The 23,577-nt window shown below is 39.9% G+C and overlaps 2 protein-coding genes and 1 long non-coding RNA gene across 3 annotated transcripts in view; all 3 read right to left on the bottom strand.

Annotated features, from left to right (window-relative positions):
• The window catches only part of LOC115758261 (matrix metalloproteinase-2), a 103,379-nt gene extending 98,218 nt beyond the window's left edge, over positions 1–5,161 (bottom strand). Inside the window, exon 1 of the mRNA XM_030698818.1 lies at positions 5,121–5,161. Coding sequence (XP_030554678.1) covers positions 5,121–5,123 — 3 coding nt within the window. The 5' untranslated portion in view covers positions 5,124–5,161. The remainder of the gene's footprint in view (positions 1–5,120) is intronic.
• Positions 5,162–12,016: 6,855 nt separating this feature from the next.
• Positions 12,017–13,044, bottom strand: LOC115758243. Its single transcript, XR_004017415.1, has 3 exons — positions 12,619–13,044; positions 12,296–12,540; positions 12,017–12,222 (listed from the first exon to the last, which is right to left on the bottom strand). It is a non-coding gene; the product is annotated as an uncharacterized LOC115758243 (long non-coding RNA).
• Positions 13,045–13,215: 171 nt separating this feature from the next.
• Positions 13,216–19,327, bottom strand: LOC115758167 (ubiquitin-like modifier-activating enzyme 1). The gene is made up of 4 exons (XM_030698708.1): positions 18,166–19,327; positions 15,566–17,281; positions 14,690–14,998; positions 13,216–14,622 (listed from the first exon to the last, which is right to left on the bottom strand). The coding sequence occupies exons 1-4, from the start codon at positions 19,015–19,017 to the stop codon at positions 13,837–13,839; spliced, it is 3,663 nt and encodes a 1,220-aa protein (XP_030554568.1). The 5' UTR covers positions 19,018–19,327; the 3' UTR covers positions 13,216–13,836.
• Positions 19,328–23,577: the final 4,250 nt, after the last annotated feature.

The following is a 23,577-nucleotide window of genomic DNA, read 5'->3' on the forward strand; positions in this document are numbered from 1 at the left end:
ACAAATAGCAGAAGAAAACTCGTTTTTACCGTTTCTTTTTAAATAACTAAGTGTTTTAGCAGTCCGATATTGATAAGATATTGCTGATATGCCAGGAGTATGTTACTCAGTTTGCTCAACTTAATTTTCCACCGATCATTCCTATGGCTGTTATATGATATAGTCTTACGATCCGGCCAGTTACCGCACATATAATGTCTACAACACTTAGACAGAAGCTGTATGACATTAGCTTTAAGCTGAGAGACTGGCTTGCTGGAATATATATCTCGAGTCAAGAATGATCAAGAATCAATTTGAATTGAAAATCGTTTAAAGATAAAACGATGTTTTGGCGACTTTTGGATTATTTCTCATACTGATACACTTGCTCTTATTTAAGAGTATTTTCATAAGGATCCTTTCTTTATAAAATCGCAAAAATGCGCATTTCTTAAAGATTGGATGTATACAAAATAGGTTGAAAAATAATTGATTTGTAAGCTATATTTTGTATTTCTATGTATTATGTTAAGTATTTTAATTTTTCTGATTTATTTGCCTATATGCCTATGCTAATTATTAAATACGGATCTGCCGCGAATTGAACAATTTGTAAAGTCGAAACGTTTAATAAAGCTTTAGCCAAAAATGTGCAACGATAAATGAATTGCAATTGCAGTCGAGAGCGTTATGCATTATTAACAATTATGAATGTACAATGAAAATTGCTGGTAAACAAATACGAATTCCCAACATACTGCGTGTGCACACAAATTGAAGAACATGAAATGCGTGCACCGGAGGTCAGTAGCAACAACTGCAACAACAACTGCAGCAACGACAACAACAAACAACGACAATAACTTTAACAACTGGAAATAAAATCAACACATAGAAATGCACATGCAGCGCCCAGTAGCACATTTACATGCGCTACAAGCACACAGCCACGCATACATATGCATACACATATATATATATATATATATATAAATATTAATATATATATACACATATATATGTGTATGTGTACAGATCTGGGGCTATGCATTTTCCAAGCGGACCAACATCAAGATAAGGCTGCCCGACTCTCTGCAGATGGGCTGCCCGGCGTCGCGTGCCTACACTCAGAGAAAAACAGTATGCCCTTTTTAACCGCTTACAATACAGGATACAGGGTATACAACAAATCAAGAGTTTTTACTCTACAAAAGTCGAGTTCTTAAAAAGAAATTTTTATTTCTAGTATTTGCCATAAAATCCAAAAATGCATGAGTTTAAGTTTCAAATACTTTGAATGTAACATATTTATACTAGTTTTAAGTATATTCAATGTAATGTAAGCATGCTTTTATTTTTAGCAATTTTTTTTAATGAATAGTAAATAAATGAAAATAAAAAAATTAAATATATTATTCATATTTAAGTTAAGAATACTTCAGCATAAAATTATCGTAACTTTTTAACCAGAAATTGGTTGTAATTCTTGCCCAGGCATAGTAGGCTTTTTCTCTGAGTGTATGACCCCAAAATCCCAAAACGAACTACACACACACACACTTACACACACAAAGAGTTGCGCTGCATACATAATTGCATGCATATATTATATATATATATATATATATATATATATATACTCTATATATAAATATACTATATGTATATATATATATATATATATATTATGAATATATATGCACGATATGTTAGCTGTTGCTGAGCGCACAATGCACGCTTTTTGTTTTGGCTGCAGTCCAGGGCTTAATGCATTTTGTCTGCCCGCTAGGATATACGCGTTCGCATTCATATTCACATTCACATTCGAGTCGTTATTCATACTAAACATAGTTGCCATGCCACCTACCCCCAACCCTACCCCTGCCACAGCAACCCCTGTTCTGAGCAGGCGTTCATTAAGCGCGGGCGTCTTGGCGAATTTTTCTTTTATTTTTTTTTTTTGATATTTTTAATCAAAATATGCGCGATTTATTCGTGCCACAAGGAGCTCAGGCAACGGGGCAAAGTCTTAAGGACATTGAACCACCCGCCCCGCCACGCCCCGCCCAGCTGATGAGTCAGAAACAAGCCGCTGCAGACACGCGACGTGGCAAGTGGCACTAAGTACGCCCACCACTAACAAGACTATACAACATGTCCACTGGATTGGCATGCAGAATATACTTACAAGAAACTAAGTATATGTATGTGTGAATGGCATATAAAAAGACAAAATTTTTATATTTATTAAAGGCCCTCAACAAAATGCAGAGTGAGAAAATTATAATTGAGCGACGTCGCGTTGCGAGCAGCTGAAATAAAAACTACTTGCAACACGGAGGCGAGCAGCCCTCCAATCGAGCCCGCATATTGTTTATTTAGTAAGGATATCGAAACCCGAGGCACAGGCGCATATATCATACATGCCGAGCTATGCTGGGCAATGTGATGTACATGCATGTGTGTGTGTGTGTGTATGAGAGGGCAGTTACTTCAAATAACTTGGCGGACTGAACTGAAAGGACTTTTATATATTCAAGAAATTTTGAGGAATTCGCAAATTGAAGAACTTCCAACTATTTTTTTATGGAATTTAATACCATTTCTAGAAACAAAAAGTTTTCATTTACAATCTACCACTCAATTATTTTTATTTATTTTTCTTTTATTTTATTATTTGCATTACTTTAAGATTCTAAATTTATTTACCATGAAATATGAAAAGGTCTATGATAAGGGAAAATTTGTTTATATTTTTTAATTTATATCATTTTTAGATGAATCATTAAAATCTTTATTAGGGTGGCTCAATGGTTTTAATTAATTTAAAATACAAACAAAAATATCTTCTTGATGGAATCCGTTTCGAAAACAATTGAACAAGACTTTTCGCAAATTCGGAAAGGTCTGAAGTAAAATAAAAGTCACATCTATATTTATTTGTTAAATAGTTATGCTTAGAGTTATGCTTATTAATGGAACCGCCCTCGCTTAATGTACGCATGTGTGTGTGTGTGTGTGTGTGTGTGTGTGTGTGAGTGTGTGCGTGTACATAGCAAAGTAGATATGTGCCACATGACGAACGGACGCGGTGGCAGCGGCAGCTACGACGACAACGTCGTCTGGCTGTAGCTGTGTCGCCAGCTAGGCGCTGCCGCAGCTCCCGGTTCAACAAACGCACTCACACACACACACACTCACATAGCAGCAGACGCTGACATACACTCACATGGCAATGAGTGTATTCACATACACTCACGCACTCGCGCTTATGAGTGGCGCGTAATCAAATAAACGACGCAACGGCGAAGTGGAAGTCGAAGTCGAAGACCAAGACAAAATGATAGGGGAGCGGGTGCAGCAAGAAGTAGAAGGAAGAAAGGGGAGGGGGCTGGAGGTGGCGGAGTTAAAGCAGCAACAGTAGAATGCAACAAGGGGGCAAAGGCGATTGCGGTTGCATGCCCAAACGGAAGTTGCCCGGAAAATGTACATAGAAAGTGAAGTGAAATAAAGTTCAGTTATCTACACACACACACTCACACTCACACTCACACTCACACTCACACTCACGCACACGCACACACATGCACGCTTGAGTTGTCGTTGTTGTTGTTGCTGTGCTTGCCACTGAGTTGTTTATAAAGTTGCTGACACTGTCGCGCAACTGTTGCAATTTGCTTTCAACTTTTCCAAATTCTAATTGGCAAAAGTACAGCGAAGAAAATGTCATTCGCAGACATTGAAGTCCCCTTTATTGTTGTTGTTGTTGTTGTTGCAACTGTTTGTTGTCTGTTGTCTTTGTGTTTGTGTTTGTTTGCCATTCATTGTGTGCGGTTTTCCCGAGTTGTTTTCGGTTGCTCTGTCACTCGGTAGTTTTCTAATGAATTCAAAGAATTAGATTGGCGGATGTGCAACGGGCAGGTGTCGCATTTCGGGTGGAGAAAAAAAGAGCTGCCTTCAATGAATCATAAGGGTGGTAGGACTTAAGGACTTAAAAACAAAAGGTACCTCAGCTAATGTAATAGTATTGAATTACAGGTAAATACACTGCAATAATATAAGGTTAATTACAATATAAGGTTAATTACGATTACTCATGAGAAATGTTTTTGATCCCCCGCCAACAAAGATTATTTTAGGTTGGGAATTTAAACAACAGGAATTGGACATAAAATAAAGTAAATATTGATGCTAATATATTGAATTAAATTATATTAATTGTGTTAATTCGAATAGCGTCCATAAAACCTAACTCAGGCGAGGTTACATATTGCGATCCCTGCTCGGGCGCCAAGAAAGATTTATAATAGAATCTTGTGTGCACACACTTTATGCTAAATCCTACTACTTGATTGGAAAATAATAAATCAAAGTTTAAGAACTGCTCGAGTGTCAAAAATAATGAAAATCTGATAAACATCAACATTTGTTTGAAGTTCAAAAACAATGTTCCCCGCTGCGTCTCAATAATGCATACAAAAAAAAATGACACACTTAACATAAGTTTTACAGTGGTATCTTAGACGGAAAGTCAGTGCCTTTTTAGATACGTACAGCCGATAAGATAACTTGAGTTTTATTGTATTGCAGTCATCATGAATGACTTGTTTCTATAAATCTTTGGCTGGCCTTACTGATAACTGTCTGATCAGTGTTTAAGTCATTAGCCCAATTTCGAGTGTTCTTCAGAACAATAAATTGTTCTGTTAGTTTCGTTTTCATTGAGAACAAGAGAGTTCAAGAAGATTTTGAATATTTTAGTATTCTCCATTTTTCAAGCGTTAAACTATTTGTGTTTAGAAAAAATATTTCGGCTTGTTTATGCGTCTCTTCCTGTTTTACAAAAAAAAATGTAAATATATTTTTAGCATTCAAGCAGACAATATGTTTCAAAGCATGGTTACAGGGTGTGCTGGGCAGATGCAAAAATGAAGAATCAAAAACACAGGGTGTGCTGGCAGATGCAATGATTAGGATATTTCAACTAATTATAACAACAGGGCGTGCTGTGTAAGTTATTATAGACACATGGTGATTAGTTATCGCTATTCAGGAAAATGTTCTATCAATGCAATTCAAATGATGTATACGATCGACAATCGTTTAGTAAATGATATATAAAATCTGATAGAACTTACCATCAAATCCTCAGAGACTGCGCTTTTCGCTTTGCCAGGCATTCCCAATAGTTGCTGCTGCTCCCCTGGCTCGCCATACTGATGATGGTGATTATTATTATTATTATTGTTGTTGTTATGTTGTTGGTTGTGGCTGTGATGCATCTGCAGCTGATGCTTATTGGCTGATGCAGAAGTTGGCGACGCCAAACAGAGAAGCGCGGCCACCAGGGGCAGGGCAAACAAGAATCCATATGTGTAACACATTTTTCTGCTCCTGTATGCCAACATGGAAACACTGGCAGGTTGTGCAGTGCAATGCCAACAAATTCACTTACATATATGCATGCATATGCAAATTTATATGTATTTGTAACTTTAAGTCGGCAACACTTGAACAGTGTTTGCATGTGCTTTTGTATGTAATAACTTTAAGTCGGCAACACTTAAAAAACACTCGCACTTTTTTTCGTTACACTTAAGTGCTGCTACTCCACTTTTGGCTGACGCTGCTGCAGATGCTACGCTGCAGTCAGCTTTGAAGCTTTATTAATTCTTCTGCCAACAAAAACAAATTAGAATTTACCGTTACGGCTTGAACATTTCACTTTTATTTTGAATGCTGCTTCGTGCTGTTGTTGTTGTTGTTGTTGGTGTTGTTGTTATTGTTGCTGTGGTTGCCGTTACCACACACATGCGCAGTGCCAAACAGCCGGCAGCAGCAGCGGAAGCAGCAACACTGCGGGGGTGTAGTTCTTATTTTTCTTTTCTTTTTTGTTTTTGTTGTGGCAACTGCTTCGCTCTTGGGCTATGGCTTTGCCCTTTTTTTCTTCACATATGACGCATACAAAATGTAGCAGAGGGGGTTAGCGCAGACGTTTTCGTAATAAATTAAATTTAAATTTCGAAACTAAAAGACACGACACCGACACTATTAAACACACATTAGCTGATGTTGTTGTTTGGCTGTTGGGCTATTGCTTTTGTTTGTTTTTGTAGATGCAACGACACAATTAACTAGCACGCGATGCGTACACAAAGGAGCTGTTGCTGCGCTGCTGCTGCTGCTGCTGCTGCGCTGCTGCTGCTGCTGCGCTGCTGCTGCATTTGTTGCTGTAATCCCACGCGCTCACACACGCACACGCACGCACGCACACCGACAAGACGCCTGCAATGCCTTGTTGTTGTTTGCTTTTGTGCGCGCCTTTTTACAAAAGAAGGCGCAGTAACAGAAACAAAAACAAAAACAGCTCACGCGACTCGCTCGCCTGGCAATGCGTCTTCTTTATTTCGTTTTACTCGTTTCGGTTTTGCTCGCTTTTTATATACATATATTCAAATAATCCTTCTTTTTATCGTATAAAACAACACAGAAAATCTCATCAGACCGCCTTTTGTGCGCCTTGTGCTGGCTTTGGCTGCCGGCCCGATACTGAGTGCGACAGCGTATATGAGCGCGACACAAAACCGTTTTGGTTTGTCTGACTGTTGATTTAGTTAAGTGGCGAGAGAGCCTGACGCGTGAGCGTACAGCGATCGCAGCTGCTAAGAGCTCGAGGCATAGCAATAACTGCACAACGACTGCGCGGCCTAAAGCGAGTGCAGTTTTTACTGTTCGCTTCGTCTATGGCGATGTTTTTTTAGGCCTCTTCGCCATTTCTGTTTTACGACCATTGCTTCTTCGGAAGAGAGTGTTGTCGTGTGCGAATTGCGAGTGTTGCAGAGCTGCAGTTGACTCAACTAAGACACGCACGCATTGTTTACATATTTGTCACTGCCTTGTTGCAACTGCAGCTTGCCTCAAGAGCGATCGTGTGGCACACGTCAGTTTAAGAGCATGAAATCAAATCATTTAGCTCTTAATTAAGTTATAGAATGAAGTGATCGGAAGAGTCTTGTGAGATGAAGACTTGAAGACTGATAAATGTTTAGAAAATAGCTAAGAAAGTTAAAATTAAATTTCTTAATATATTTACTATCTATTTATTTTTATTTATATTTATTTTGGTTATCAAGAGATCAAAATTTCTTAAATTTTTTATGGGTAATACTTAAAAAAATGAAAAATTTCCTCTAGTCCCGGTGCTTATGTGGATGATGAGTGATACTGTCGATAATTGTGATCCATATTCATTTAAATGTAATTTATTGTCATTTAATCAATGTGTGTACCATGTGTGTACGTATAATCGTAGACCTAGACCCCAGACAACACAGAAACGACTATACATATTCCCATATATATATATACATATATAGATACATATATCTCATCGCTCAAATTACGAGTCAGTCTTGAGGTCTTTTGGGATCAATCGTCAATTGAATTTTCAGTACTCCACTGGCCCACTGTGCAAGGGGCGTGGTCGTTTGAGCAATGCACGTTGTGACCCAAAAAAGACCCAATATGATTATAAGAATTTCCAAATAAATATAAGTCTAATACGTTATCAATAGCAACAATATTCACTCAATACCTCTAGATAGGTGCGTAGGTACGTCATGGCGTAACTTCCGATCAATAGAACCGTAATTGATCATAGTTTTAGTTGACGTAGCGCCGCCATGGTCAAGATCAAACGCCTTGACTTATCGATAAAGTGGTTCTCGGTATCGGGCCAGTATAGACGCATATGCGGATGTCATCACATCCGCTTCATATAAGATTTATGTGCCTTATAATAATGTTATATTTATTGCATTTTCATACGCTTGTCGAGGGTATTATGATTTTGGCATGCAACATAAAGTATATATAGTCTATATCATGGCTATATTTATTCTTGTTCCTTATAGCCATGTTCCTCTGCTGCAGGTTGAAATCGGCCGGATTGAATCGTCATATCGTATAGCTGCTATAGGAATAATCGGAGAAGTATTTGCCTTTCGATATATCTAAAAAAAACTTGACATTTAAGACTCTTAAGGCTTTAAGGCTTACTACTTATATCATAGAGCTTTATAGGAAATACTCAACATTCCCAAATGAGTATTTTTATGGATAAGTTTTCTGTTTTTAAAGTACCCTAAGGATATTTGGGCTTCGGTGTGCCGAGCATATGTCATATTCTTTCTTGTTTTCATACGCATTGATAGTGCGCATATGAAGAAAAGAGATGCATTTGGTCGGGGGCTAAGGTTAGCATACGCCGATGTCAATGACTCAGTGGGCATTATCTGTACGTTGTTTTTCCTTTATATAAGCATATTTATTTATTTTTTATATGTATATTGCGTTCTCACATTAATTGCAGTTGATAAATACATTATATCTTGTAGCTTTGAACGTCTGTGGCAAGTTCGTGACATAAATCAATTATGGTCCGCAGCGTGTGCCAAGTAGAGATCGCTTATGCACTATACTATATAGATCCGAGCGAGGCGACGCACGGACGTCGCCGTCTGGCCGATATGGATAATGTCTAATAAGCTGTTGTTCCTGTCGCCGCTTTCCATTGTGCAATGAGTTTTTTTTTTAATGACTCAATTTAAATATTTACATACGATCTCTTTCGTAAATGGACTCTGGCCGCGTGTACATGCGATTTACATGTCGCCATATATGCATAAGTATATATATGTATATATATCTATATTCATATTTTTAGAGGTGCGCAAAATCGAACACGTTCCACTTCCACAGACGACACGGTGTCCAAAACGAGGCAGGAAATCAAAAACTATTTCGAAATTTGTGCTAACTGCCATTAATTGTCCAATATGTGTGCTCTCAATTGCTAGTTGATGGACCTCAAAATACCCTGTGCGAAACTAAGATGATAAACTCTGTAAGTCGGACATTTACTTAAACTACATTTATAAGAAATTTTTAGTTTTATACCTTTATCAATATTATTCCTATATCAATTTTAAATTATTACTCAAAATCTGCTTAAGATTCCAACTTTCATAATTTTCATTAGATATTTTTGTAATATTATTTAATAATATTATTTAGTAATATTTTAATATTTTATTTAAAAAATACTTATGTAAGTCCAGACGGCACGAGAATAATGTTGTTTTATATTTATTATAAAAATTATAATATTATATTATAATGATAATTAATATAATATATTAAAATATAATAATCAATTTAAATTTAGCTTGCTTGAGCTTCGTCTATGAATAAGAATGCTAATAAAATAATTTATATAAAAAATATATTTAATATTTAATGCTGGCTTTGGCGACCTTTTATTTTTATTTTTATTTTTAAAGAGCCAGCTTATTCAATATTTTAATATAATAAACAAATAAATTATAGCCCACCAAAATATTTTGGTTCAGCTATTCCAGGAGCCTTCTACTCGATTGCTGTTGTCTGGTTAAATATCAATTTTTATCTTAATTTGTCAACAATTATGAAACATATTTAAACTTCTTTATAGACATAAATCGACTTTAGCTAAGAAATATTCTTCTGCAGAGAAAGTAATTTAACAAAAAGAGCTTTAAATCATGAGTTTATATTAATTTCAGAATTTATATTTCCATAAGAAATATAATCTCATAGCAATAAAACTGCTTTAAAAACCTTTTAAACGTTTTACAGAAATAATTTATTAAATAATATATTCGAATTATGAGTTTAGCTGCACTGCACAGATACGTCCAGCTTTTACAGGTGGATCACTTAACAGGTGAATAAAATACTTGTAAAAAAAAAACCATTTAGTGTCTACTCCCACATTTGAACATGCTGTTGGCATGAATTTGGCAGCGGATGTCGGACTTGAATATTATTCAAATGTCTCATCGAAACAAGCTGCATGTAAAAGTTTTATTTTATGTGGAGACAGGAAATGCCGGCCTAATTGTAAGCAGCGGCCTTCACATGGCCCCCAATTGGCTATCTGTGCAATTAATATTTACAGAAACAACAAAAACTGAATAAAGCAACAACAAATTCGTTGTCATAACAATTGCAATTGCTGCAAGTTCCCCTTGGACCAATCGAGCGCCGTGCAATGCACCCGGGTCCGTGTCCATGTCCATGTCCGTGTCCGTGTCCATCAGCTGGTTGGCGTCCACCTTGACGATTTAAATGGAGAATGTTCCATTAATCAGATTCGATCGATGTTGGCGTTTTTGCCGCTTCGCCTCATTATCACCAAAAGTGTCACAAGCGAGTGAAAATTTATTGAATTTAATTAATTAAACAACAAAACAAATGTGAGATATGAAAAATATTCAAATTGCCAACATAACGACCAGAAAAAAAGTTACTTTTATTTAACATTTATTTTGTACTCTTTATACCCTGTAACCATGAAAACCATGCCTTAAAAGGGTATATGGCTTTTGGCAAATGCTTTTAACACCTCTGACCCTATAAAGTATATATATATTCTTGGTCAGTATCAAAAGCCGAGTCGATCTAGCCATGTCCATCTGTACATTTGCAAGGATCTTAGAACCTATAAGAGCGAGAGAAATTTTTGAAATTTAAACGTAGCTCGGCGCTGAGTACAGGGTGTCTGCAGTTCGCATAGACCCGAATGCAGAACTCGAGTTTTTTCTTTTGATTTTAGCTAACAGGTTTGCAACGTCACCGGATATACGTAAAAAATGTCATGAAACAACAATAACAACAACAACAACAACAACAACAACAACAACAAAGAAGCGGAACACACAAAAGACACGTATTTAGTCATATAATGGGGAATTTGAAATGCTCTTTTAAATGTATCATCGCATTAAATATAATTGTTAATGGCGTAATTAATAAGATAATACATATTTGATGCCAATTTGTGTTATTAAAAAATGCGCTTTACGCATCAGAAATAACCCATTCGATTATGTTCCACAAATTCCAACGTAAGCTTATCTGCGAAATTCCAGTTAATATTATAATTCGCACTCAGTTCTGACAGCCGGTCGCTTGTACAATAAGCTGATTTCGTTGCCGTTAACTTTTCTGTGCGAAATTTCGAATTTTCGAAAGCCATGCTTGGGTGCTTTCCCGTCAACACACTGTGCCAAGTTCCAATGACTCAACCCGAAATCACAAAAGCTGACGCACAACCCCGAGCGATATGCATCAAAGCTCCGAGATTACGCCTTTTGCCGGTTCGTAATATTACGCAGAATTGAGCATGGGATTGACCAAGACACAAAGAGCTAAAATACGTGAGAATGGAAAGTTTTTCGCATAAATTATTGGAGAACAATCATATGAAATGTCTGTGAATATAATATGAAATATATTACAGAGAAATACACCCATTTTTCACAAGTGGATTATATCGATTTCCGCACCTAATAAATCTTACGCAGCGCACTTTATGGGCTTTTAGTCCTGTAGTCGCATAAAAACCCAGAGCTATATTTCAATCTAGCATTTAATATTTAAGAAATTCCAAGCACAAAGTTGAAAAATAAAAAAGTGCTTGGATTATTACAAACTCGAATAGAGCTGGTCACGAAGAGCTTGTACTATATTATAATAAAAAATTATCTAACTATTTATGCGGCTTAAAATGTGCATAATAAGAGTGATTTTTATGTTTATAGAATTTTCAAACTAGTATATTTAATCCTTACAAAATTCCAATTCAAAAGTTCCTTAGGTTATCATAAGCTCAAGAAGAGCTTTATATGGACAGCTAGCATTCTATATGTTTATCGATTATGCCTGAAAACAAAAAACCCAACTCTTCGGTATGTGTAATAAAATATGGATAATAATATTGAGTTTATAAACTTTTTCAAATTTTTATCAAGTATTTAATCCTTAATACCCATTCTAAAATTCCTTAAGTTATCATAAATTCAAATAGAGCTCAAATTTGAGAGTATTCTATTTATCATAGACAGATATAATCATATTATAATTAATTATCACGAATAATTGTATTTTAGATACAAATGATAAAACATACTATAATATGATTATTTCACATTATAATAATCTTATCATAAATAGTTGGGCTTTTTTTTTTAGATTTAATCTATAGGTTTAATAGAGAGCTATTCCAGATGGCTTTTATGAGGTTTTTAGAAGTTTTCAATAATAAAAAGCAAGTCGTGGTCCATAAGTTGTCCAAGTTGAACTAGTAACAAGAAGGTTACCAGTTCAAATTCCTCTTCTTAGTCGAATAGTACCTTAGTGCTATTGAAGATTGTTTTGTAATATAATATAATAATTATATGTAGTTTAATGACAACTATTTTATAAATCTTACCGGAGTATGCGATGTTTTCTCATAGATTCAATTTAATTCCTTTTGATTTCTGTTGGCTTTGTGGCTGGAAATCCCTTTCGCAGTTAATCTAAATACACCCAAAATGTTGTTACTTTAATCAAATGGATGTTGCCTGCAAGGATTTTGATAGCTGCTTCGCTCTACACGTATCACACGAAATACACGGATTGCAAGGACCTTATGCGCCGCCGTCAATTTGATAAGTTAGCTTCCAGCCAAATTACCTGAAATAAAGAAACTTTTAGCTAAAGTGAAAAATGATGGGCGGGGTTTTTATATATTATTTCTATTAAATGACGTACATGTGAAATAAGCAGCTGCTGCGTTGCGTATCCAGTTTCAGGTCGACGTGATGCCCACGCGATATGTATTTCACTCAGGAGTTTGTTTCATTAACTGCATAATTTGAGGGAAAACTTTGCCCGGCCGCAGTGCAGAAAGAAGCTGCATAACTTTGCTATACTTCAGTTGCATTGCGTGTAATATTTAATTATAACACACAACTTTCGAGGGGGCGGCTAGGTCTGGGGCAAGGCGTGCTGGGGGCGGCACTTGCCAATTGCACTTTAGTGGCAGCCGCTGCCACCGACACGGCATAAACGTCTTGGGGCATAAAATATTTAATTGTGTCACGTAACTTTTTACTAACTGACTGCGAGTGCAACAAACATAATGGCAGCGGGGTTAAGATGGGCGAGATGGGCTGCATCTGCAGATGGATGGGCTTGCAGCAATTTGGCTTAAGCTCCTTGGGTGGGAGGGGGGGGGGGGGGGGGGGGGGGGCGGCGGCGGGAGAAGGGTGGTCGCGCGGTTGTGTGTGCGGTTTTATGCAAAAGATGTTCCAAACGAAATTAGTTTTCAAAATGGCAAAAAAAAAAAAGAAGTTAAGGCGAGGGAAATTAACCCAGACTCGATTAGCATATGAAATATACAGCTTTATTCAGTTGCTTCGCCTTTAATACAATTTAATTTTTTGTTTTTAGTTTATATCAAATTTCAAATAAAATAAAAACGAAATGCGCTCCATATTTAAACGATTTTTAACCTATGATGAGCAGACACAAAATTTGATTTTTAATTGTTTCGTTTTTTCTCTTTTGTAAATTTTTTTTTTTTTTTTAGTTTTTAAGTCGAGTCTTTGTATTTTCGTGTAACGCGAATTCAATATTTGCCATTTCCTTATAGGATTACACATACATATATAATATATAATTTCTATATCGATTAGTTGTGTTCGTGTGTGTGGGTTGTGTGTGTGTGTGTGTGTGTGTGCGCGCGCGCGGGAGATGTGGGTGAGAGTGTGTTGTTTTTAGCCATTTTCTGGTTTTTCCTATTTTGTTTTGTTTTGTTTTTGTTTTTTTTTTTTGTTTAAAATGCAAACCTGCTCCACACTGTAAACTTTCAGGCGCACAACTCCAAACGCGACGACCAAAAAAAATGTTATTTTCTCTTTTGTTTAAATAATAATTTAACTGTTACAATTAAGATTAGGGGGCGTGGCATATCGGCTGCACCGGGACTTAGGGCAGCGTGTAACGCACATAGGGCACCTCCACATCCTCGCCATCGACATCGTTGCAGCATATCTCAAACACCAGGGAGCGCTCGTAGGGCTCAATGCGCCGCTTGGACACACGTCGCACCACCTCGGACATGGGCAGGGGCAGGCGCTCCGAGCACTTGGCCTTGGGCATGAAGAATGAATAGAGCATTGAGACGCCCTGCGACAGCATTGTGATCTTCAATTTCTCCCTATCGTCGAAATAGTTAAGGAACTCCTGCAGCGACATCTCGCCGGTGACCTCGAAACGATCCCACAGTGTCCATTCCTTGTCGTAGTATTTGTTCTTGGCCGCCGGCAGCGGCTCCGAGAAGGCCAGGAATGGCAGCGCCAAATTGGCAAACGCATTCTTAAACTTGGGCAAATCACGATGACCGGCAATCAGTTTGATCACCTCCAGCACAGCCAGGCCGGACAGCACCGAGGTAGTGGTGGCTATGGCCGGTATAATCTTGCCAGCAATTAGCTTGGACTTGTGACGATCGGCCGGTGGGATTTTATAGTTGGTCGCACGCAAATTGGAGCAGGCCACAATAAAGTCCATGTGCAGATTGTTATCATCATCCTTTTCGAACTCCAGCGGCGTTATCTTCGAGCTCTTATCCGCATTTTTCAGCAGCTCTGTTATGATCTTGTCCACACGATCCTGATCCACCTCGCCATCATCAAAGTTATTGGCTGCCGCAGCGGCGGCTGCCTCGTTTGTCTCAATCTTAACGCCAGAACGTGGCTTAAATTCGGGCACCTAAGACAGAAAATTGTGTACATGAGATTGAATCCTATATAGATTTGCTGTTATCCCCAATCCTTACCTTAACCTGCTGCACCAGCTCGGCAATTTTCTGGCGATCACGCACTTGGGGTATGCCATAGACCTCGGCACGCAAATTGGCCGCCGCATAGATATAGTCCAAATGCATCGGTTCATTCACATCGAAAACAAGCGGTTCGGGACAGCGCTTGGGCCCAGACCAGAAGGGCTGACCGCTCGATGTGACCTGCTCGGGTGGGAAATTGAAGAGCAGCTGTTTGATTTGATTGGCATACTGATCCTCCCAGTGAAGACGCGCCCATTCCACGCAGTGGGCAAAGCTTTTCGGTTTGTCATCGATCAGGGCTTTCTAAAAAAGAGAGGGGACCAATTTAAGCAAATGAGTGTGCATAATGCTTAACGTTATAGAATGGGGGTTCTTCAAACCCAAATTATTTGAGAGTTCTTTATTTTTTAGTGTTTAAGAAAAGTTAAATTTGTATCGATCAGTTTTTAGTATGTAGAGCTGACGGTTTCGAAATTGTCAGAAAGCAATAGATGCATATCCAACAATTTATGGGTGACTTCTAGATAGAACTTAAGATAGTATTCGATATTTATTTAAATAATTTAAAAATATATTACTGAAAGCGGATAACTTAAGGACCATTAGAGCATCTAAAATATTTAATATTAAAGAATATATCAAATATACATATAAAATTCTTTTGGTAGTCAAACAAATCTTAATCGATTTCCGATCTTGCCTGCAAACCGTGATACATATCGATTTCTTTTATAAGAAATTAAACAGCTTTGGGAACATGCCTATGTTTTATCAAATAGGAAAATAGTTTTTAGCACATAGATCTGAGCATATAACTAGCTAAATCAGGTTTTCATTGTTAATGTTAAAGAACCGATGTCTACAACTCACCTTAATGGACTCAAGTATCTCCAGTGGCTGTATGCCAGGCAGCTTTAGGATGCGCTCGGTGAACTGCGGATCGGAGATGTATTGTGCAGCATTCTCGGCGATTTGCTTGAAGACGCCCTCGAAGCAGTCGCGTGCCCATTGCAGGGTATGTTCAATGGCATTGGGAAAGTTCTTAAGCGTACAAATGGGTATGCTCTTCTCTGGCGGATCCTGTGACGAACTGTACGATTCGGTGGCAAATGGCACAATCACCTGCACATTGCCCATGGTGCCCAGGGTGCCGGTCTCGACGAGCGGTATGCGATTGAAGATGCATTTGCGATCCATATAGATGCGTGCATCGACATTGTCCAACGCATTGGCCACACCATGCAGCTTGCCAAAGAAGTCCTCGGAGAATACCTTCTCCGTTTCGGCGCCGACGCGCAGCTCATATGCCGTCACCTTGACATCGGGATTCATGCGCTTGATGGCATCGGCAGCTGTCAACGCCTTCGGCTTCTGCACATCGTGCGGACGGAACAGAAACTGACGATTCAGATTTGATTTCTCAATGAGATCCATGTCGGTAACAAAGATCTGGCCATTGCCAACGCCCAGTCCGAGCATGCCAAAGTTCTTGAGCAGCTCACAGCCAATGGCGCCAGCGCCGACAATAAACCATTTGGCATCGGCCAACTGCTCCTGGAACTTGCGTCCAAATATGGCAATCTGTGCATCATAGCGTGTGCCCAGTGGCTGTGCATCCTCCTCGGTAACACCCTCGGCCGGCAGACACTCGAGTGCATCATAGTAGAACCACTGAAAGATGGGCGTAAATTTACCGCTGCACGCTTTGAGCACCTCCTGAGCAACAATGCCACCAATGGCGGCGTCCAACGGGCAGGTGTTGCCCGCACAGATCTTGGCAAACTGCAGCACTAGCTGATCGTCGATATCGCTCTTGATTCCCTTGCACAGCTGCAAAAACTTATCGGCATCCTCGTTGTTCCAGGGACGAGGCAAGGCGTGATTATTTTGCAAATAGCAGTCCAGAGCTTTGAAGGCCACATGCAGTGTGGCGGGCGCATCCAGCTTGGCAAAATCAGAGATCAAGAACTCGGGCTCCTGCTCGGCCTCGGCCAGAGACTTGAAGCTGATGGTCTTGGGCATCTTCACCTGTGTGGCCACGCCGCCAGACTTATATTCATCATATTTGCTGGTGTCACCAATGCTAAAGGTATACGGACCCAGCACATTGATCTTGATGGGCTGGCAGCCGTTCAGCTGGTGCATGCCCTGCACCTCTGAGAAGGTGACATAGTCGCCATCGTTGAAGCCATGACGCGTCTCATCCAGGCAGGTAACCACGCCCTGTGCATCGTGTGTAATGCTGGCTATCATGGTGGACACCGGCTGGGCGCCATCCTGATCGTAAATGGTGAACTTGTCGCCAAAGTCACAGAACACCTTGGCAAACAGGCCGCGCGTCTCGGCAATAATGAGAGCAATATTGTTCGCATGGGCAAACTGGCCGATGCGCTGCTGCTCGGCGGCATCCGAATTGGTCAGGACGATGACACGGAACTGGCTGAGAAACTCATCCGTCAGAGCGCCAGTGTATGAGTGGGTGCGCACATAGCTGTTCAGCTCCGCCAGCTGGGCGCATGAGGCATCGGCACGGTTCTTGCCAATGTCCGACTTGGTCAGATAGAATTGCGAAGCCAAGTCGTTGAGCTGCAGGAGGTAGTAGAAGAAGACAACGAATAAAGAAGATTAGCAAAATGGGAAAAGTTCAGCGAACGCAAAAAATATTGTGAAATTCAACTGAAGTCGCTGACTCTTTGACAGGGGATGCAGGGCGCAAAAGGGGAGTGTGGGGAGCAACGAACGGTCGACGACGCTATTGTCGTGACCTGTTTATACGAAAGCTCTTATTGCGATATATGCATAACAGTTGTTAATTTGTGTGCAATGTGGCAACGCTCTGCAAGCGCATAAATAGCTGTTAATGCGCGAGTCGATTGGAAAATAGACTTAGATAAAAGCTAAAAGAAATGTAATATTTAATTACACGGCATGTGATTAATGTTGCTTAAATACATTCGAATAACTCCGATGTGCATTGCTGATTGCTTGCTCACAAAGTAAAACAATAGCGAATGTGCACACAAAGCGCAGTGCAAAAACAATTACAGTCAGCGCACACGCTAGTCGTCTCGCTCGCACACTTTATAGCGAGAACCAAAAAGCGAGCGGGAATAGCAAAAAGCGCCGAAGAAAAAAACGAATGAAAAAAGTTTAAGCAATTTCTTTTTTCTTAAGCGTTTTTTTTTTTTTTTTTGCCCAACTAGTGCGTTGAAAACTAGGCAAAGCGCAAACATAACCTACAAAAAGAACGACGCGCTGCTCTCTATGAAAATTAGCGAGTTCGCCAATTCTTTTTGTTGTTGTTTTTTGCAGAATCATGAATCATGTGTGACTTTTTTTTCTTCTCACTAATCAGGTCGGATTGCGTGTTCCGCTGCATTTTTTCATTTTTGTTTCGCGCGCGCGGCAATTATAATTCGACACAAAGTCAATTATTGATTTTTAGCCAAAAAGCAAACGGCCGCACTTACCGTACAAGTTGCTGTGTCATGCAGGGTAATCGATTTAACGCCGCCCAGAATGACATTCTTGGCTATCTCGAGGCCAAGACCGCCCAAACCGGACAGCAAAATGTCCGAATTGGCCATGCGACGCATCGCATCGTGTCCCAGCACATAAAGTTGGCGCGAATAAAGCGACTCATCAATGTCTCCAGCGGCGGCGGCGGCAGCTGAAGCTCCGGCAGCGCTGTTGCTGTTGGCAGCCATAACTGCACTGTTATTACTGTTATTGTTGTTGTTGCTGGTGCTGCTGTGCTGGTTATTGCTGTTGGTGGAACTAACGTTGGAGTTTGTTGAGCTGACAGTGCGCGCAATTGTTGCCGTATCCAGTGAATTTGTTTCTGTCGCGGACGAGGACAACGCACAATTGTTACTACTTTCCTTATTCACTGCTGACGATGTACTAACGTCCCCGCCACCGGCAGTTGGCTGCTTTGACGTATTCGCTGCGCCCGTGTCAGAAGTAGACGACGATACGCACACGTCTGTTTCGTTTGCAGCAAGAGCAGCTGTAGGTATAGCTGTCTCTGTCACATTCAACATGTCAACGTCGTTTGCTTTGTCGTGATTTTCGTAGTTGTTGTTGCTGCCGTTGTCGCCGACACCGCTGCCGCTGCTACTGTTGGCAGCGAGCTTGCGCCGCTGCTGGCTGCCGCTGCTAGTGGTGGTGGTGCTGCTGCTCGATGATGCTTCTGGCACCCCGGCTGCTCCACCGGCAACCCCATCCTCGCCGGCTTCATCCAATTTAAGGCGTTTGCATAGCGGCGGCTCCGAGCTGCTGGCTCTGGTGCTGGTGCAGGAGGCTGAGTCAGAGCGGGACATGCTTATTGTTTATATGCTTAATTCCTAAAATAGCGTGTCGTGGTCAGACCGACGACTGCGAAATGTGCACGAGTGTGGGTCCGGCGACGGCGACGACTGCTGTTTCTTTGAATGGCTTTCGATTATACGGCTGTGTCTGTGGCACACACACACAATGCTGATGCACAACGCAAACAGCGATCAACTAATTGCACACACTTTACACTTAGAACGTTTAACTATCTGTAATTTTTTATAAGCAGCACTCAACTAAGCTGTTGCCAAAAATTAATTCGCAATTTTTTAGTGTTGCTTGCGCTCTGCGGTTCACAATAGTGTTGCTTGCGGCCTTGCCAGATGGCCTAGACTACGCACTTACCAGCATAAGTTGCCACATAACAGAGTTGTGGTTTAAATAACATTTCCTTGTGTAAGCTATTTCGATAAATCAGTTGAGCAGTACTGAGCGATAACTATTGGTGGTTATGCGTAAAATGTGCGGCGAAGTGGTTGCGGTGCGGCGAAATGTGGCGTCATGCTGCCATAGCGTTGCCACATGACAAGCAGCACAGCGCTGCCAGACTACTACGTTTTGTACGCACAAGCAATATGTTGGCGCCTTATTTGAAAATGCGAACAACGGCAGCGAGAAAAGTCTTTGAGTAAATTATGGTTGAAAAAATGAATATGGATTAGTTTGCCATAATAATGGTAGCTTATTATGTTGTAATGAATGTAAAAGCTTGCAAAAGTTTGCACCTGAATTTAATTAAGGGCATATCCTCTCACCATCTATTCGGCGCACACTTCTTGGCCGCTCAAGGCAGTTCTCAATGTTATTCGGTTTACTGAAAATCCAACTTAAAAAACAAATAGCTGAGCCTTTGCTGTTAATATATCAAATTCATTGATTTCATGATTTTTATTGGCCAATTGTTTGAGATATAGAAAGCAACAACAAAGAAAATATTTTATATATGAATTTTTAATACTAACTCATTGTCAAGAGTATAATAATATTACTTCTATTTTTTTCGAGTTTTTTGCTTCAATCTGTTATAAGCAATAAGAGAAAATAACTAACTTTTTATACTCTTTTAGAGGGTATTACAATTTTCCCGTGAATTGTGTAACGCAAAAAAGGAGCCAGAAGGATGCCCATAAAGTATATATATTCTTTATTAGGATCAACAGCCGAGCTCATATAGACTTGTCTATCAGTCTAGTTTTCTGCAAACTAGTCTCTCAGTCTTAAAGGTCCGTCTTTCCGTTGCAGGCAGTTCCTATGTAGGACACGGCAGGATCTATCGATCGGAAAGAACGCTTCAAAAGTACGTTTTTGTATGCGAAAAATAGCTTTATCAATATTTTTAATCAAATTCGGCATTTATAACTTTCGCTGTCCTCCCAAAAGATATGCAAAAGCCTATCAACATCAGGCTACTATATCATAGCTGCTGTAGGAAAGATTAAAGGAATAGTAGGATCTTACATGAACAAATATTCTATCTTACAGGATATTTTCAAACTAAACTACGAGCTTCACTTTTAACTCTTCTCAAATATTTGCAAAAAGTCAATGTCTTAAAGAGTATTTGATTCTCTTTTTTTTATAATTTTCAAGATCATATTTCCTATATTTCTATAACTTTTTATTTTCTAGCTAGAAAGGTTGATAATATTATTAACTCAAACTTTTCTGATTTCTGAACAATTTGATTACAATTTAAAAAGCGTTAAAAATGTAATTTGAAAAAAATTCAATTAGAAATAGCTTAGCAAATGTGCTTTGAATAAAAGAACTGCGTACGCGTCGAAATAGTCCAGTCTTATGCAATGTCCTTTGGATCGTGTCAATTTGCTGCTGAATTCATTTGTTCTATTTAAAGGTAGTCCTGCAAATGTCCTAGTTTCCGCTTGGCACGCGCCTTTCAACAACTGCTCCTGCGAGGCAGCCGCTAAGTGAGCCCTAACTGCTGCTGCTGCTAGGCGCGATCCTTGTTGCCCTTTCATTTATTTTTTTTGTCTAGCCCAGTTGGGTTCAATATCCTTTCACTGCAGCTAATCTATTTTCGGTGCGGCCGAGCATGAAAATGCTGAAATTTCCACGAAAAACACAAAAACTCGACACAGATCCTGACAATGAGCCCGTCTAGCGCGGGCGTGTGTGTGTCTGTGTGTGTGTGTGTGTGAGTGTGTGAGTGTGTGTGGGGGATGTCCTTTCTGAAGTGCTAAGTGCGTGGCATTAGAACAGCTGGCTGCCACAGTTGCGTCAAATGCATTTTAATTTACAGTTAAACAGCTGCAGCCGCCGCTTAAATTTAGTCACAGGAGCTGCCAGATCCTGACGATCCTTTGTTGATCGCGTGCGGTCGCGTCGCGTGGGCTGGCCACAAAATTAGCATACGGAATGTGTGAGTCTGAGTCTGAGTGGGAGGGGGGTTGGGCTGCGCATCTGTTTAGACCGAGTTTGGCTAACTGATCGCGTGCCCCTTAATTAAGGCTCAGTCAACATCTGGCCAATGCACAGTTGGCCGTGGCCCTATGCAAATTTTGTCCACTGCCAGGCCATTAATCTTGATGGAAATTTGAATAACAGAAGAACACCAACAACAACAACAAAAAAATGTCTATTTATCAACGCAAAATGAAAAATGATATCAACAGCAAAAAATTTCTATCGATATGTAAATTCTATTTTTTTTGACTGAGCAGCGACATATTCAAATTGCGAGTGCATTAATTACGAACGCAATATTTACAAAACAAATGTGTCGCTTTGTCTGCGCCAGGACATGGGACATGTCCTGCCAACAAAAAGGTGTGAGCTGAGGCGCTGCGCAGGCGCCGCAACTGTCCTCTCTCTCTCTCTCTCACTTTCTCTCTCCTGACAGCTGTCAACCCCTTTGAGGCGGCCAAAAATTACAAGGATTACAACTTAATTTCGACTTTTCGCATTTACATTTTCGCTGCATAAATCTCCGTAGAAGAATAATAAAAGACACTCGAAATGCTTGGAAAATATTTTGTCTTGCCCGAAAAGGACAATGCACAAACCCCTTTTTCCAACTCAAGTACCTGGCTTTTCTTTGAAGCATTTCCCAGCGCATTTTCCCTTGGCACATTTGCATCTCCTCAGCTGTCCCCCATGTCTGACTGTGACTTCTTTGCCCACAGCGGGCTTATTGTCCTTTCACACCTTTTTCTATGATTTCCCATTCTTACTGCATATCCTTACACTCGACTGGGCTGCGACTGCAGTAAATATTTTGATTGCATTTGGCGGCATTTTGCAGCCAGCAACAATTCTGTTCGGCTTGCATTCGCCAATTGCCAGCAGTTGCCCAATTAGCAGCGCGCCCTCATCCCGGCCTGGGATGATGGCCCGCAACCAAGCAGCCCAGCCTGGCAAGCTAACAAGTTACCCCTGGCCAAGTCGAGGAGCACTCACCTGTAGCCGTTTTGCCTGCGGGCCTCAAATCAAAATTGCAGCGAGTCCAGAGACACTTCCTACGGCCATCGCAGTTCACACGTTGCCCAATGAGCATAAGAGAAATGAAAAAAAAAAACAGCGGAAATGAGTCGAATGAGGGTTGACGACTATTAAATACACTCACAAACATCATTTTAATTTAGACCTATAGCAGCCCAATTAGTCATAGCATAAAAGGAAATCATTTTTGGTGGCATCTTTACCAAATTGTTAAGGTCTAACTTGAAAAGTTGAACCATTTCACAGTTCAAACCCTGTGTCTCGCATCTGTAAAATAATTTGGTTTCAAATAGTTCTCAGTTCGAGCCTGTTTCTGAAATTTATAAAAAAAAACTTGCATCTTTACCAAAATTTTAAGTTGAACCAGTTCACAGTTCAAACTCTGCGCCTTTTATTTATAAAAGTTTTTGCATCATTTGTACAACCTAGCGCTAAGATTGAACCAGTTCTCGGCTAGAACCCTGTTTCTAAGATTTTGAACAAAACTTTCATCTTTATCAAATTTGTACAACCTGGCTCTTAAATTGAACCAGTTGACAGTTCAAACCCAGATTTTCACACTTTCAATCATTTTCAATGCAACAATTATTTTTATGGTATACTAACTTTGTGATGCCTAAATAGTTTTTAAAGATCGAAATATTTACATTTCTCATATAAGGAATTCTGAAATAAGAAGAGAATTTGGCAATATTTATTGGAACTGTTTTTAACTATGCAGTTAAGCCAACTTTGTTCAAAATGTGATTAAGTTGAGGGTCTGATTAAGGCTCAGGTTGAAGGTACTTTTAATTGTGAATACTAAATTGGGCTATCCGGCATTGCCCGGTTCGTTCTAAAGCCAGTTCAAGCCCGGCTTTCAATGCCGCCCTCAAGTCGTCACATGCTTCACATCAAAGTGATAACACCCCTGCAGTTAGTGTAGACGAAACACAGGCGCGAAAATGGGGCGACATCAAAAGTCTCAGCGACTTCACGCAGCACTTGACCAACTCCGCGTAGTTGTTTCCCGGTGCCTTCGTCAGCCAAGCGTTACATCTGTAACGTATTTTTTTGTTCCTTTCCTCCTGGTTGCCTAGGCGCACCCA

The sequence above is a fragment of the Drosophila novamexicana genome, unplaced genomic scaffold (assembly GCF_003285875.2).
Source record: "Drosophila novamexicana strain 15010-1031.04,08,12 unplaced genomic scaffold, DnovRS2.1 tig00000137-arrow-arrow-pilon, whole genome shotgun sequence".
In the NCBI taxonomy this organism is placed as follows: Eukaryota; Metazoa; Arthropoda; class Insecta; order Diptera; family Drosophilidae; genus Drosophila; species Drosophila novamexicana.